The sequence below is a fragment of the Dasypus novemcinctus genome, chromosome X, assembly GCF_030445035.2.
Source record: "Dasypus novemcinctus isolate mDasNov1 chromosome X, mDasNov1.1.hap2, whole genome shotgun sequence".
Lineage (NCBI taxonomy): Eukaryota > Metazoa > Chordata > Mammalia > Cingulata > Dasypodidae > Dasypus > Dasypus novemcinctus.
Window position 1 is genome coordinate 90094385 of NC_080704.1, and position 17050 is coordinate 90111434.

The 17050-nt window shown below is 32.0% G+C and overlaps 1 protein-coding gene and 1 pseudogene across 2 annotated transcripts in view; one reads left to right on the forward strand and one right to left on the reverse strand.

Moving 5' to 3' along the window:
• The window catches only part of BRWD3 (bromodomain and WD repeat domain containing 3), a 143914-nt gene that overhangs the window by 119321 nt on the left and 7543 nt on the right, over positions 1–17050 (reverse strand). Inside the window, exons 5-6 of one of the 2 annotated variants that reach the window (XM_058291985.2) lie at positions 10088–10238; positions 8739–8837 (exon numbers count right to left, since the gene is read on the reverse strand). In XM_058291985.2, the coding sequence (XP_058147968.1) occupies positions 8739–8837; positions 10088–10238 (250 nt within the window). Of the gene's footprint in view, positions 1–1363; positions 1491–8738; positions 8838–10087; positions 10239–17050 lie in introns of those variants that run through there. The other variant, XM_058291986.2, reaches the window with a different exon arrangement.
• LOC111761187 (U6 spliceosomal RNA) lies at positions 15133–15231 on the forward strand (annotated as a pseudogene).

Consider the following 17050-nt stretch of genomic DNA (forward strand, 5'->3'; position numbering starts at 1 on the left):
ATACCTTCTTCTCTGACCTACCCTTATATTCTTTCACCTGGAATGTTCCAACCCTCAAGTTATAGTTAACACTTCAAAGTTCCTTTCTCAGGCCATTTATTCCTTAAAGTCTTTCCTTGTTTCTCTAGTGAATTTCATCTCTCCTTCCTGAACACCTATTATACTCCATATTTCCAATAAATCACTTAATTTATGCCCGGTACTATAATCACATCTGTGCCTCTATCTAAACCTCCCCAATCAAATAATAAATTCCTTGACAGCAAAGACTACCCTCAACACTATGAAAAATACTTTGCATATATTTAGTGTTCAACAAGTATTTGCCAAATTGAGTAAAATGTATTTTTAGAAAGCTAAGTAATTTTGATTATCATTTCACCTTCCAATTACTGATACTATAAATTCTGTAGAAAAAGTTTTATGGGGAATGTTGCTCAAATCTATTCTCTTAAGATATATCATTCCTGATTCACATCCTGCCTCTCTTAAACTTGCCTCTCAGTTTCTTATATTGTTTTTTATCTATCCTGACCTACCTTTGTTGAAATGATGATGGTTTCTTCAAATTCTATCCTGGGCTCTCTTCTCCATCTTCACCTTCTCCCTGAGTGATCATACCTACTCACACATTAATGCTAAATCTTTATCTATAACCTTTACCTTTCACCTTAGTTAAATGCCCACATTTTCAACTATCTAATAGATATCCATCTCTTCTACCTGGATTTACCACAAGTGTAGGAGATTTCTCAAATCAAGCTTATTATCCTTCCATCAAAAGCTTCCTATATACCTTCTCTCCTCAGCTTTTGTTACTAACTCCAGATTATATTTTTATTCTTCTTCTTTTATGTCCCATGTCCAAACAAATTCTATTCTCACTATAATCAATGAAGTAATCTCCATTTCTACTGCTACCAGACTTATCATCCCCTGTCTATATCTATAATAATAGGTTCCCCTTTGATTTAGTGCCTTTCTCCTCAAGTCTCTCTCCTCCCCAGTTTAAACTATACTGTCACCTGAGTTATGTTTTCAAAATAAATATCTGACCATATAACTGTCCTATTCAAAAACACCTAATAGTTTCTCAGTACCTACAAGATAAAATCTAAAATCCTGAATAAAATCCCACAGATCAAATTCAGCCCACCAACTGTTTTTGTAAATTGATTTATTGGAAAATAGCCATCCCCATTCATTTACATATTGTCTTTTGCTGCTTTCCTACTATAACAGAGTTGAGCAGTTGTGAAAGAGCCAAATGACCTGAAAAGCTGAAAACATTTACTATCTCGCCCTTTATTCAAAGTTCACCAACCCGATATGGAGGTTTCAGAATAATTGGGCCTCCACTTACCTTTCCAGTTTCATCTCCCACCACAAACTTTAGGCTCTTATCACATCAAACTTCAACAAAGAGGCCCTTCTCTCTCTCTCTCTTTTTTATTTTTTTATAAGTTGGTCCAACTTTATTGAAAGGTGACCTGTCACAGAAGAGATAATTCAAATAGGAACCACTCTGTGGTTTTAAGGCCTGCAGAAATCTGATTTATGCTTACTACAAAAGAATATAAAAATACATTAATTGAAACTATAGTGTAAAGAGAAATTAGAAAAACAAATAGTATATCCTCATTAAATTAAATGTTTGCAAATGGTTTCTTCCTAAGCACTTAACAACTAGTTATCACTCTTTTAAAAATTCAATAAACAGTTTGAATTTCATGAGAAAACCTAAGTTACTGTAACATGTAAGAAAGAAGTTCACATTAAGTTACTTTAGCCCCCCAACTTTCACAAATCACTTCCACCTTTATCAGGGAAAACTATACTATACTAATGTTTTCAAGTGAGCAACAGCCCACACAGAGTACTACAGACAAATCACTTCTTGCCTCACAAATGCATAATAAATGCTCTAGACTTCCCTCTCTGTAGAGAACATCAGCTCACTATTAAGGCTCTGAACAATTCATTTGATATGGGATAAAAACAAAACATATTTCCAATATAAGAATTGGCTGAAAAAGTCATTTCCTGAGGGAAGCTCATTTTTGCTAAGTAATTTTTTCCATCTTCAAGCTCTTTTTTTAATTTTTTTAATTTGTCTTTTTTCTTTAAAGATATGTAAACCACAAAAAAATGTTACATTAAAAAATAAGAGGTTCCCTTATATTCCGCCCCCCCTCACATCTACAACCTCTTTCATCATTGTGGCACGTCCATTTCATTTGGTGAATACATTTTGGAGCACTGCAACACCACATGGATTATAGTTTACATTGTATTTTACTCTCTCCCCCAGTCCATTCAGTGGCCACTATCTCCATATCAATGATACAATTTCTTCCATTTTTTTAGTTCTTTTTAAACACACTCCATTCCCAATATCATCCTGAAAATGAAAAAACTAAATCTGATGGCCCTCACAGCAACTTTCATAATCTCAAGGCAATGTTTTAACTCATCCCTCATCCCTTGTTATTTCATCACAATTCCTACCAACCCCCCCAATTTGGGGCATCTGAAGTTCTTGATAATATGAACTCTTGCTTTCTTTAGCTTTAGATATAAGTTGTGCATCTTTTGAAAAACATTTTTGGTTAAAACCCTTCAAGTAGTGCACCTCAACTTCCTGATGGACCATATAAAGTATGGAAGTAAGTGGTATCACCTGGGGACTGTCTAAGGCTAACTTTTGTACCAACTATTTAGATAGGTCTGTTGACTCTAAGTTTGCCTTTAAAGATTAGAAATTCAACATAGAAAACAAACTCAGTTGTCAAACAGCTGTTTCTAATGTAGAGTAAGGCTATACACTACATAGCAAAACTCCATTTATTAAACTTTATCTTATACAAACTCAAAATTTTAAAAAAATCAGGCTTCTAGCTTGGTAGAGACATTGATCAAAGAATGGTAGATATGGGCTGGTTTGCAGGTCAAGAAGAGAGTTTTTCACTAACGAGGATCTTACCCACTCACTGGTTTTGTGTCAGTTTTCCATAGCCTCCTCTCCCAGGATCAGTCTTGCAGATAGTTGACTCATATCAGGCCACTAGATTTCCCCCCTAGATTTGCACTGGGTATACTGCAGGTCCTCCTTAAAGCCTAGTCCCATTCTATGCAAATTATCCTTTTATCCAAAGATTTCCATTTATGTATGCATGGCATTTTCTCAATTTGCTTTTTAATAGTACTCCACAAAAACGGAATACACGTGCTTTTTTTGTTTTTGTTTTCATTTTATCCAGATCCACAATGATTTTCTTTATGTCACCACTTCTGTTGAAAAGTTCATAGATTTGTTCTTCAGTTGTGTAAAAGGAAAGATTTCTGGCATTCAACATACAGCTTTTCTTCAGCAATTTTTCTTGTTCTTCACTGTCACTCTGAAGTGCTGAACTTGGTACTGGCTCAGCTCGTAGGAGTCACTTGTGAAGTGCCTTCAGGAGGCTGCAGGACATAGTGCAAAGAGGGCCCTTCTCTTTTTAAAAAAAACACCTCTTATTTTTCAAGGGTCTGTACCTAATAAAGTTGGGGCTCAAATGATAGAATAAAATGATAGCTTTTACATGTTCTCACCATATTCTATCATGTCTTATATAAACAGATATAACAAAGTAAAAACTGTGACTCTAAACATAAATAAGTGGCTCAAAACTACTTGGAAAAGTGGCACCAAATATGTGTATATAAATATACATATTTATAATATATGAGGTTGACTACAGATTCCATTATGACAACTATGAAATGCATATTAATTGATCTGTTGAGGTAATTTAGTGGAAAGAACACTGGATTTGGAGGCAAAAGACTTTGATCTAATATTAAGTTTGAAAATTAAAGTAGAACCCCACTATAGCTACATGTGAGTTAAATAGTCTTTTCATGAAGATAAATCAAATATTGGATTTTATTATCATAAGAAACATTACTATCAGTATGTGCCATAATTACAAATGTAATTTGTATAACATTTTAAAGCTTATACTGTAATTCACCTCATTTGAGTTCACAGTAATCTGAGATTTGAAGACAATCATTTTCTTCACTGTAAATGAGGAAATTAAGGTCCAAAGAAACTAAGTGTCTTGCATCACATCAAAGGACCAATAAATGACAGAGCCTAGGTTCAATTTAGGTCTCCTGATTCTAGTTCAGTATTCTTCCCACTTTTCAACATTGTCTACTTAATGACTTTATAGAAAACAATCTGCAATGAGCCTGAAGAAGAAAATAACTTTAACAGCAAAAACTCCATATTATATCCCTCGATCTTACTTGTACCCTCAAAAGGCACTTAACACAATCAACAGAAACTCTGGTGGCTACAAAATTGGGTTCCACTGGAAAGTTCACTAAGATCCCGAAAGTATTCTAAGATGGTCAAATCAGAGTTTTTAGACCACTAGTCTATTCCATCCATTCTCTATTTACAGTGGAGAAAAACCTGTATTAAAACTATTTTACATAGGCATGGAACTTTGAACTGGTATCAGAAAATATTTCTAGACTAAAACATATTTTAAACTCAATGTACTATAAACATCCAAAAAAGTTCTTAAATACTATTAATAACAAACTATTATATACTGACCAAGTGTTTCTGAAAGATTAGACTACATGTTGAAAGATTTAAAACTTAGTCAGAACTGAAAGAGTGAATACCAGCTTGGACTGAAAATTAAAAAACAGCCCTGCCATTAATCAGACTGGGAAGATACACATAGATAAAGAAATCTGTGAAGTTAACAGGAAACACTGTTTCTCCCAAGGTCACGTAGCAGTTTTAAAATGTCATAGGGATCCCCTTGTTGAGTGATTTCTACTTTCTTACCAGTAACACCCCCAAGACTTGCTTTGCTATTTTCATTCTTTCTGAAGATACCCAATTCCTAAACTGCCTTTGCCTAACGACAGCACTCAATTCCTAGCCAATCCTCAGGTCTCCCAATCTGCCTCAGAAAGAGCCACTGATCCAGATGCTGCCTGCCGTGACATGCTCCTCAGAATCCTTCAGTGGTAGATAAAACCTTACAAAATCATTTCCCTCTGGAGTAGACTCCCTCAGTGTGAATCAATAAATCTGATTTTGTCATATTATAAACTAGTCCCTGGTGGTCTTCAGCTGATTAGGCTTTAACAATGTGCATTTTTAAAAAATTACACAATAGATTCAGCAGTTTAGTATTGACAAAAGCACAATGGACAACACTGAGCCTAAACCAGAACATCCCTAAATACAAGATACAGTCACTGTCAAGAAAGATGAGTAGCTCACTGAAATGCATTGCTTATATCACAGAAAATACTCTAATCAATGATGCTAAGAGATATAGTACTGAACCAAAAAGTGGTAACTACCATATCTACTGGAAAAAAAAGAGTTTATCATCAACTTGGAACCAAGTTTCAGATAAAAATAAAGTATAAAAAACCGGTGGTATCTGATTTTTTGATACATATGAGTCACATGAATCTTAAGCAATTTTACCTTTGAAAGATACAAACAAAACCTAATAATAAATGGTGCAAAACCCAGTGTTCATCAATTCTTGTGTAATTTCTTGACTTTTAATTTTTAAACTTTAATATGAATTATACATATATAATAGAATATTTACAGTTCTTTGGTAAATGTCATTGAAAGACAAACTAGATTTTCTTTTCACAGGTAAGAACTTAAATTGTTTTATCCATAGGTCAAGCTAACTTCATATCTATAAAAGCCATATTTCATTTGTTAAAAGATAAAAAATAAGACTATATTGTGTTTTAAGCTTGAATAAATTTGCTTTCAAATATTGTTTTAGATAGTCAGTATGACAGAAACAACCTAGAAAATTTCAAAGTCTCTACCAAAAAGGCTTTAGAAAACCAAAAAGGCTATTTCAAAGAACAATATCAACCCAACTTTGCTAGGCCAGCTTTATGAGGGGAATGAAGGACACAGGAGTACCAAAATAATGTTCTATGGGACACCTCATTGGAGAAACAATTGAGTTTCTTTTTAGGATTACAAAAAATAAATGTGCCTGGACAGAATTTTTAAAAGTAATGCTTCCATAATTTGTTAAGCTGCCTTCTGTCTTTTATTTTTTTGAAGTTGAAATAAAGTTTACTTAAAAAAAAAAGAGTGAATCAAGAATAGTATCAGGCTCAGCAAATAACTACTGACCAAATAATAGTCTTAAGACTTTATACATAAAGGGCAGAAAAGAATATTGTTCACAGATCAGGCAGGCTTCTTGCACTATACCTATCACTATCAATAGCCTCACCTTCAGATACAAAGAAATGTCAGGAGACAAGCTATCCTTAACAGGCCTAAAATAATCTTAGTTTAGTATTTTCTCATCTATAGAAAACATTGTTTTAGTTTACTAATTTTAAATCAGAAAATTGAGTAGCTATATGCAACCTTCTGACTGGTTAAAATACAGTAAATATATTGGCTCCTATAAGCACAAAGGAAAATAAAAGACTAAGAAATTAACTATGGCAAAAACACTGGGAAGTGACTCATTAAATCTAGACTTATTATGTCTAGTAGGTTTTTCTGTGGGATGTTTGGTGAGGGATTTCCCAAAAAGGATCTATCATCAAAAAAAATTAATATAGATTTAAAATCTTATAAGCCAGAAAAGAAGCAAAAGTGAATTTGAGTAAAACCTGAAAATTCCAGGAAAGCACAAAGCAGAAGAATTATCTCTTCCATGGTTATGATGCTACTATGGATCAAATTATGTCTCTCAAAATTTAACCTCACAAAGTAAGAGCTTTACAGTCTTCAAGACTGATGCCAATCCCAACTCACAACTCATAGCTACAGAACAAGATAAATAGCACTTGTATGTCCTACAAGGCTACTGATACTCATGACATTGAATATATTAATTGCTAGGATATTAATTAAACTATAGCCAAAAATAAAAATAAAAAACACCCTTTCTGCAAGGTTTGCTTAAAATAATTTCGAAATAAATATCCCAAATCTTTATATTCTTCTATCCTTTTCTAAACATTCTAACTTGATTTGGTTCTTTTACACAGAAGTTTTAGAATGCTTTTTACAACAAACCGAGTACTGTTTCATAGCTTCCCTCTGTGGAATATAAATAAATGTTCCATAAATATGTTGAAAGAAAAAGCTAAAAGACTGACAAGGAGTAATAAGGAATGGAAAAAACGTTCACAATAGGACTAAACAGATAAAATATTTTTTCATTATACTTTCATTATACTTTTTATATAATTTCCATATAATAAAATGTTTTCTTTCAAATGAAGATATTAAACTTATTAATCCTAAGTATTAATGTAATATTGATTCCAGAATGGATGTAGAGGCAAGAAACTCATACCAGCTTTATAAAACAGATGATTCTGAGTTTATATTCCAGTTCTAATTACTTGTAGGTGTGACAAGCATCCCTTGCTCCTCTCAAGATAGATAAAAGTAATGACTTCTTCAGAAGCAACTTGTTTTAAGCACAATTATGTGAGTATAAAAAGGAGGAAGGTATTAAGTTTAGTGAGGTGGACAAGCAAAAGCAAGGCCTGGCAAAAGAGTAATTCATGGGGAAAATATAGAATCTATACAAAATTACAGAGGGAAAATGACGAACTATTCCTGGTACAAACCCAGTCACCTCAGCCAGATAAAAAGAGTTTAAATTAGACAATCTTAGTTCAATTTATATTTGCATATTAACTAGAGACAAAGGTTTCCTACTTCCAAGTGAATTCTTACCTTAAGTGTGACAAATAACCATACAAAGGTTAGTAAGAGCCAATCAATGCTAAATAAAAATTTAAGGGAATATGTAAATGTTAACTTGTTTTTAGAATTAATATAAGACTACTGAGCTGTATGCATCCTAAATTACAGACCTATTAAGTAATTATAGGACGTGGCTATATGTCAATTGAACTGAAAATAAAGAGAAAAAATTTTAAAAACAGAGTCTTTATTATTTATTATTATGCCCTTGAGTCACTTTAGAAGAGTATGCATATATATTAATTCCCGAGGTATAATGTCAGTCTCAAATTAGAAGAAACAAGCCATCCTGTTGCCAATTCTAAGAAGAATTTTCAAAAATTGTTTAGAATATGATAATTAAGAAAACTTTTGAAACTTTTAAATGATGGGTAATAGTTACAATACCAGTTCTTCCAAATATATATTTCAAATAGACATGAAACACTTTACAAATTACTTCTGAACTGACAAACTAGCTCAGCTGCAGTTTACTTTCAAATTTTATTGTAATTACAAGGTTTTCAAACCAATACTACTCTACAAAACTTTGCTTTTTAATAAAGATAAATACAAATGTATAACCTTATTACAAATGTATAAGATTATTATAAAGTTAGCAAACATAAAAGTAGAATGTACTTTGGTTTCCTTTTGAACTCTATCTTTACGTACTTTCCTATAAAATCTTTGAGAAGTAAACAGACATCCATGTTTACAAATACATGTACTATATAAAAAAGGAAATGCTTTTGCTAAGAAAGAAAAAAAATGCTGCCTTTTACAAAACCATGATTACATTTGCTTTAAGTAAAAATGTTTTAAAAATATAGGCCATGAAATTGCTCAAGAATGTAAGCAGTTTGTTTATTCTTCATTTAATTCTGGAACCTATTTTGGCTTTCTAGTGAGTTCAGGAGGGAATGAATCGAGAATATGTTTAAAACACATGGCTATTACTCACCCACATTTGGAGGTTTCACATAATTTACAGGTAGTTCTGGAGGTCTGCCTCTATGAAGAGCGGCAAAAGCAGACCCATTCCATAGTATATTCTTACAGTCTACACAAAATTATTAAAAGTTAGGTCAGAAAACAGTAGTATTGCTTTTTTATAATTGTACTTTAGTTTGACAGTAATTTCATTTGTTGAAATATACTTTTAACTATTGAAACCACAACAAAAATAACATGCATACATTTAAACATGATATAAACCCAAATTATGACTAGTATCCAACAACACCTTAACATATCACCAGATATTTTATCTCTTGATTGATCTCAAATTAAGGCTTTTCTTATGCATGCATGTGAATCATATATCACTGATTAATTAGGTTTTAAGTTTGCATTGGTCCTTTTGATCTTTAGACATATATATGCCCACTAATATAAAACTGTTTAAGCAAGGACTACTTAAAGTACAAGTGTGCCAGGCAAAATTCAGTCAACTTATACTTGGTATATGTTCATGTAACAGAGTACCTGCTAGTCATGCCATATGTAACATGTAATGACAATGTATGTCCGATGATACTTGACTGTATTTATATTTTTTGTCTCACTTTTATGTTTCTATCCAAGAATCCAAGCAAACATTAAATATTCAGCTTTGAAACAAACATACCACTAACCCTTCCTTAACTTCCTTAAATTACAAAAAGAGATGTTTAAAAATTTTTCATTTATGCAACTATTTATCTGTGTGAATTAGGATTTTTAAAAATATCACACTAATAAAACAAAATATAGATACAAATTGGTTGTTACAGTTGAAGTATTTATTACTCCAAAAGAAATCCTTAAATCCTAATTTCACATTTTTATGTTCATGAAATAGCACTTTATATATTTTACATACTGAGGTTCCATGTAAAATTTTGGGAAAAAATACATAAAAGATTAAAAAGTTCAGGAATAGAGATTTACCTCTTTTGAAATGTGCAATGTGACTATATTGGTATTGTAAGATGGTATTATGAGGACTCATAAAGAGTAAGAACATTATAATGTAATGAAAAACTCTTTTAAGCATTTATACTATAGTAATCAAAGCAGCAATTGTGGAGATCTCTACTCCTCAGTGTTGCAAAGGGATTTTAATCTTTACCTGAAATAGTAGTCACTGTTTCAAAGGAAAGGCTGCTTTTAAAGTTCTAAAAATTTATTTATATGCTAAAAAAACAAATTATCAAAATAAAAACTAGAAGAAAATGATTATTTAGAAAGACATGGGAACATTCACTTTAAAATATGCTGCTCTCCATGCCTTCCTCTAATATCTATGCTTTAGAACTGTGAAACTCTTACCTTTGGCATCCCGTAATAGAGACTGCCGACCAACACCTAGCAATGTCTGTACCCCAGGAACACTCTGAGGAATCTCCTTATCTAGTAAGGGACCAATCCGCTCGCAGATTTTAAGGAGGTAGTCTGGAGGAATGTGTGCATTGGCTGCCACCTAAAAAGCATAAATAAAACATAGGAAAAAAATTTGGTTTAAAAACATTAGTCTATTCCACTACCAAACTATCCCATCATGGAGCAAAGCACAATTTTAAAATATGGAATCAGGATAATAAAATTTTAAGCATTTAATACTTCAACCAAAGTTGAGTAACAGCTATAAGAATTAAGTACATTGAAATGACAGCACTTCATGATTTTAGAAATACCATGCTCTGAAAAACTGAGTTATATAGCCAAAATTCATTGTAACATGAATACATTTTTTAAAAATACAAGTCAATTTCTGGAGATGGGCTACATATATCAATAGGAATGAGACAATAACAACAAAAAACTGTTTTCCATTTTTTATCTGAGCTAATGTTCAAATTCCTGATGTGTTTAATAAATAACTAATTATTAAAACAGTAAATAGAGAAAACTAGAATGTTAACAAGGCAAGCTGAAAAGAACATCCACATTCCTATCTTGATATATGGTCCTGAAATCTACTTCTGCCAAAAATGTCAATTTTTATAAGTGCTACAGTAAAATACAAAAATGTTTACCATCACAGAGAACGCAGAGCAATATACTATCACCAGGTGGAGAAAACAATATAACACAAAATTCTAATTCTATAACTCAACCCTAGTGATGACCATGGGAGAAGAAATTTCGCGGTTTTTTTTTCACTGCTTTATGCCTAGCCTCCAGAAAAGGACCTGGTATAAATTAGGTACTCAATAATTATTTGTTGCATGAATCAATGAATCAATGAATGAATAAAAAAATGAAGTCGAACTATATGCAATTCTATCATATCAATTCATAGATGAAAGATCTTAAGATTCACAGATCAGGATGCATTTTTCTTCTTAGAGAACACTGGTCAAGCAACTACAAATTAACATGTACTCAGTATTTGGGAGGAAGTAAATATATCGTGATTAAATATCATTTATTTTTCATTATTTCCTGTCAATTATCTTTTGTTAAGTTCCTCCAGTAAAACAGTTTTAGTCTACTGAAATAACCCGGGCCTGGCAATTGTCTTGATGCTCAGGAAAAATGGAAACTTAATCTGATTATTTTAGACTTGAATCTATGAGGTTTATCTTCTAGACAGGGATGGAGGATCAAGCAAATTACTTCAATTACTTCTCAACTTTAATTTTGTTTTCTAAGCAAGTAACTATATAGAACCATCTTTCAATAATATATACAGGTAACATTTAAATCAAAGCAGCTGATGGGTCAATCTAAAAAACATTTCATGTACCTACAGATACTGCTATACTAAAACTTTAGTGCACAATTCATAACTGCCACATTAGAGCACTTCCTAAATATGCCTATATACAAAAATAATTAATACTCTTAAATGAAAATAGATTAAAGAAAAAGCCTTAAAATACTGTATATTAATATCTATAGATTATGCCTTTCTTCCCCAATACTGTCTTAGATAAATTAAACTATAGATTTCAGCCATTACTTTTTCAGCAAGTAAATGCTAGATGAGAGTTTTTCATACAGTGGTAGTTGATATTTTTACTGGAAATTTTCTTCTATTTTCTTTTCTTCATTCCCTAACCAACCCAAGAGTTATTAAATTGCTACCAAAAGAACTAATTAAACTAGAAAATTGTAACAGATCTCCAATATATAATCCAGAAAATGAGAATTCTCAAATTAGAACTTTCAGAATTATCCAACATAGAACACATGTCAAAACTGCATTTTAAATGAAATCTTAAAGGCACCTCCCTTACTTCATCATATAGGAAAAATTACATTTGATTTTCAGTTAATTATATAAAATTTTCATTAGTTTCTCAGTAATAAATCAAAAGGACAGAATCATCAATGGTTATACATCAATCTATATCTTTAGCAACTAAAATAAGGTTTAACTACTCTTAAATGATCCTCCTTGAAGATCTGTCTTATAAACCATAGTCAATAAATTTCTTAAGTTTTATTTCCACACTATATAATAGAAAAGTGCTCAATTTCTAAGCAGTTCCATTCAAAAAGTACATTCCTCTAAAATCAATAAAAATGTGATTACAAAATAGTACTACAGAAACATAAATTCTATCAGCACAATGGAAATAATACTTGGAGTTTGAACATGCTAGCTTCTTTAAACAACATTCACAAGTTTCTAGACTATATTGGTATAGTTCTTACAATAACAGTTTTTTCTAAATCGAACTTCAGAACTTATAAGTGGTAAACATTTACTTGAATCCATTTGCTTTTGATTAAAGCTGGAGTTTTTTTTAAAGTGATCTTTTCTAGCATAAGAACTCTTAGCCACTCAGTTACTTTTCAAGTTTTTTATAATTCTGTATTAAAATTGTTTATAAATCTAATATATAATATAAAGTATATATTTTTAAATCCTCTATTAAAATGTATGGTTTAATATTAGAAGCCACTGTTTTCATTTAAAACTCAGCATTCTAATTTCTTCTAACTTAGTGTGTCATGCTGGCCAAGGACAAGTCATTTAACCATATTTCTCTCTGGAATATAATGGCCAACAAGTAACACCTACACCAAGAGCTTTGACATCTGCAGAAGGAAAGCATTCTCTATAAACAAAGCTCAAGAGTAGAACACAAACTTCTATAATATTCTATAAAACACTTCCGAGGAATTAAATTATAGAATCTTTGAAATTGGAAAGATCCTTATGTATAATCAACCTAACTCCACATTCTACAGAAAGGAAAAGAAATCAAGAAGTGACAATCTTGTCCAATTGTCACAATAAGGGGACTGGAATCTGGATCTGTGTGCCCACTGCTCTTTCCACTACTACCCTATTAAGGGTAGGTGAATAAGTATAAAGGTAGCGATAATGAATACAGACTGTGAGGACATAAAAACTTTAAATCTGAATAAACTGAAATAAATTAAATGAATACTAGGTTAAAAGCCTCCTCACTACCAAGATTGGCTAACCTAAAAAGCAAGTCTAACAAGTGAATAACCACACTTCAGAATAATTATGACAAATCAGAAGACCCGAGAGCTAGCTCACTAAGTTGATCCTACTCATCCTAACCAGCTAAAGGGAACTAAGATGAACACTGAGTAAAATGCAAAAGGTACCCAATCCCAAGAGGCCAGGCCTACACCAGCTGCTACATTTGAAATACTAATTTCCAGATGGAAATAATATCATTTTTACCCTGGTTTTCAGAAATAATAGGGTCTGAAAAGTAACTCAGAAAAACAAATATAACAGAGAATATTGTGTGTGTGTATATGTGTGTGTATGTATTTGTTTTCTAACTAGGACCATGACCAAAGAGTTAGGGGATGAACAATCAAACTGGGATCATATACAAATAAAATGGAACGTACATTTTTGTCAGAGATTTTTTACTTGGGGGGAATGTAGAAGAAGCACACACAAAAAGTTAGTCACATGATTTCTTGATCTTTAGGAACAGAAAACAAAACAGATTTAGTAAACTAGAGTAAGGCTTAATATATATAAATATCAGTGTAGTTTAGAGAAGCACAGATAATTTTAAGTCTGACAGCTTGAATTATTCAGGCTCTAAAATTTACTGTTATTCTTTCCTGGCAGTTGTGATATAATGGAAAGATAATATAGGGGAAACCAGACTTAGATTCAAATCGTTCCAGCATGTCCAGTTCCTAAGGTGACCTCTGGCAAGATTATTTAACTTCTCAGAGCCTGAGCTTTTTCATTTGTAAAATAGGGGTAATGATAACCACCTCATATGATTTGGTTAGGACAAAACCAAAAGCGTTCATTCACGCACATTCATTCAGACATTTAGAGGACAGGAATGTAAAGGAAAGGTGAAACTGCTGCCCTAAGGGGACTAACAATCACAATAGGGGTAAAAAATTATAAATAAAAAAAAAATCAAACCTCTAAGTACTCAGAGATTACTACACAGAATTAAGGAAGCAAAGAAGTACAGTACCTAATTCAGATTTAGGGTTCATGTCCAATTTCACAATTGAAGGATAAGTAGTTCACAAGAGAGACAAAGGGATTCCAAGGCAAAGAAAATAGCATCCCTATCCAGTAAAAGCACTTTGCACAATGTCTAGCACATAAGAACTCCACAATGTTTAAGTGCTACTCTATAAGGTATTTTTTGGTTTTATTTTGTTTTTTAAAAGCAATTAAAAACTCTATCCAGAGTATGGTCTAATTTTGAAGGGAAAAAAATACATGTTTGCACAAAAAAACAAGACAAGAAGAAAGCAAAACAAATTTACTGTTTATTTTCTTGGTAGTCTTCAGTAAAATATTATTTTAAATAATCTTAGTACATCTTTATAATTTAATGCTGGGTTTTAATGTGTGCTGAATTTGAAGGAAAGGGGACAAATGGGAAGAAAGGGAAAGAGAACAGGCAGGAATTTCTTTTTTAGTAATACTACTGGTTAGCAGAGGTGGGCCACAAAGTGTTAATACTTTTAAGACTTTGAAAATGTTAATCACTGTTCAAAGCTTTTCTGTTTCTTTTTTTTAGTTTTAAAATTTCCCCAGAAATGAGATAGCCAGAGCAACCCACCTAGACTCAAGTACTCTCAGGGCACTAATTTCAGGGCAGGTGGAATCAGTTCAAGGTCGGGGAACCTACCCATATTCCAGAAAAGGCTCAGTAGAAAAAGCCCCCCCCACCAAAAAAAAAGAACTCAGTATAAGAGCAGATTAAATAAGCCTAAAAATATCAATATATCATGAAATGCTTCTAACAAAAGTTAAGAGTTTTGAACAAATAGTAATTGAGAGCCTACTAATTATAAAAAGCACCACAGTAGATACTAAAGTACATGGAAAATAACTTCAATAATATAATTTAAAGTACAAGAAAATAATTATCGATTTTGTATACAAAATAATGCTAGCTTTGGCAGCACATATACTAAAATTGGAACAATACAGAAATATTAGCATGGCCCCTGAGCAAGGATAAATTCATGAAGCATTCCTTATTTTTAGAATCTCTCAATAAATATTGACGACTATTGTAAAAAACAAAAAGTACAATTATTAATAAGTGCTCTCTTCACTTGTAACAAATGTTCATCACCAATGAAAGGTATTGGTGGTGGTGAAGTGTATGGGAATCCTTTATTTTACGCATGATTCTTCTATGAACACATAACTTCTTTAATAAAAATTTTTAAGAAGTTACCAGGGATTGAACCCAGGACCTCATACATAGGAAGCAAGTGCTCAACCACTGAGTTACACTCACTGTCAAAAAAAAATTTTTTTTAAATAATAATGTATAGAGAATAAGTTGCAGGAAAAAAAGATCAATCAGAAGAGTTGAGGATCGCTGCAGTAAGAAATCTGAAAGACTCACACTGAAGACCTACCACTTCTTTAAAAAGAAGTAAACACTATGCTTGAATAGCTTATTTTTACAAAATCTATAAAAATACAAATAACACTAAATACCTTTTGACATACGATCATATGTTTTTATTTGAGTGAACACAGAAGCATTTCAAAACACTCATTTTGGGTTTGATTATAATACTTTCTTATTTACTTTTTGTTTTGTTTCGTTTTGTTTTGTTTTTTTAGGAGTTATCAGGACCTTGTAAATGCAAAGCAAGTGCTACCACTGAGCTACACTGACTCCAGTATAATACTGTTTTATGTGCTCCTCATCTTCTAAAAATATTAGGAAAATTAAGTGATAACTAGCTAGTTAAGAAAATATAAATTCTGGGATCATAGCTCTCCAGATTTCCCGGCTAGCCATTCAACTTCTCTGTCCTACCTTTAAAATGTAATAACCAATTCATTGGCTCAGCATTATACAATTAATAAAATACATCCTTTCACATTTAACTCATTTGGTCCACACAAAACAACCTTGTAAAACAAGTAAGAATTTTCATTTTATAGATGAGGAAATTGAATCTCAAAGAAGTTAAGAATTTCCCCAGAGGTACTCAGTAAGTTAAAGACTATCTTCCAAAATAAACCTTATGGTCTTTTCTACCTCTTACAAAATCCCATTGTGCAAAAGGTCCAAGAAGAACATCTCTAAAATATGACACAAACACTAAATTGCCTTAAAGTACTACAAAAGAAAAAAAAATGTTATTAATCAACCAGTAATCAACATTAGAAAAAACCAAAACAACAAAAAACCCTCTAATATACAAGTGTAATAAAGAGAATTTCATCTTAAATTTCTTTAAGGAAAATTCACCCAATTCAAATTATTTCTCCCTAAAAGCAGCTCTCTTCACTCTCATAATACCATTTCATTTGCACTGAGATACCAGTTTTCCAAGGACTAATGGTAAAGAATTTTAATCATTGAAGGTATGTACCTAGACCTCAAGTGTGGTAGAAAAAAAGTTAAGGATTAATCCAGAAAAATAGATAAAAGCCAGAGTGTACACATGGTTCAAGCAAGTCAGTAGTCAGTACTCTCTGCCATAATACCTATCAGCTATACTGTACTGAACTGGGATTGTAAAGCACAGGCTTTTTGCTTTCCCATAATATATTTTGTTCTCCTCAACTATGGCACATGGCAGTTAATAAGTCTTACATGCTTTAACTTCTTCTATACTTATGAATGCAGTATCTATGATAACAGCATTCAAAGATCATGCCCCTGTTCTAATAGACAATTTAAGCTGTTACTAAAAATTGTAGAAAAACAGCTGTAGCTAGGTAAGAGAAAACACATACAGGTATGTCTGCAATTTAAATACAGTACTTTAAAGTTGATGGTGAGTATCAAATGAGGTAATGTGAAAAGACTTTTAATCTTGAATGTGTCGTAA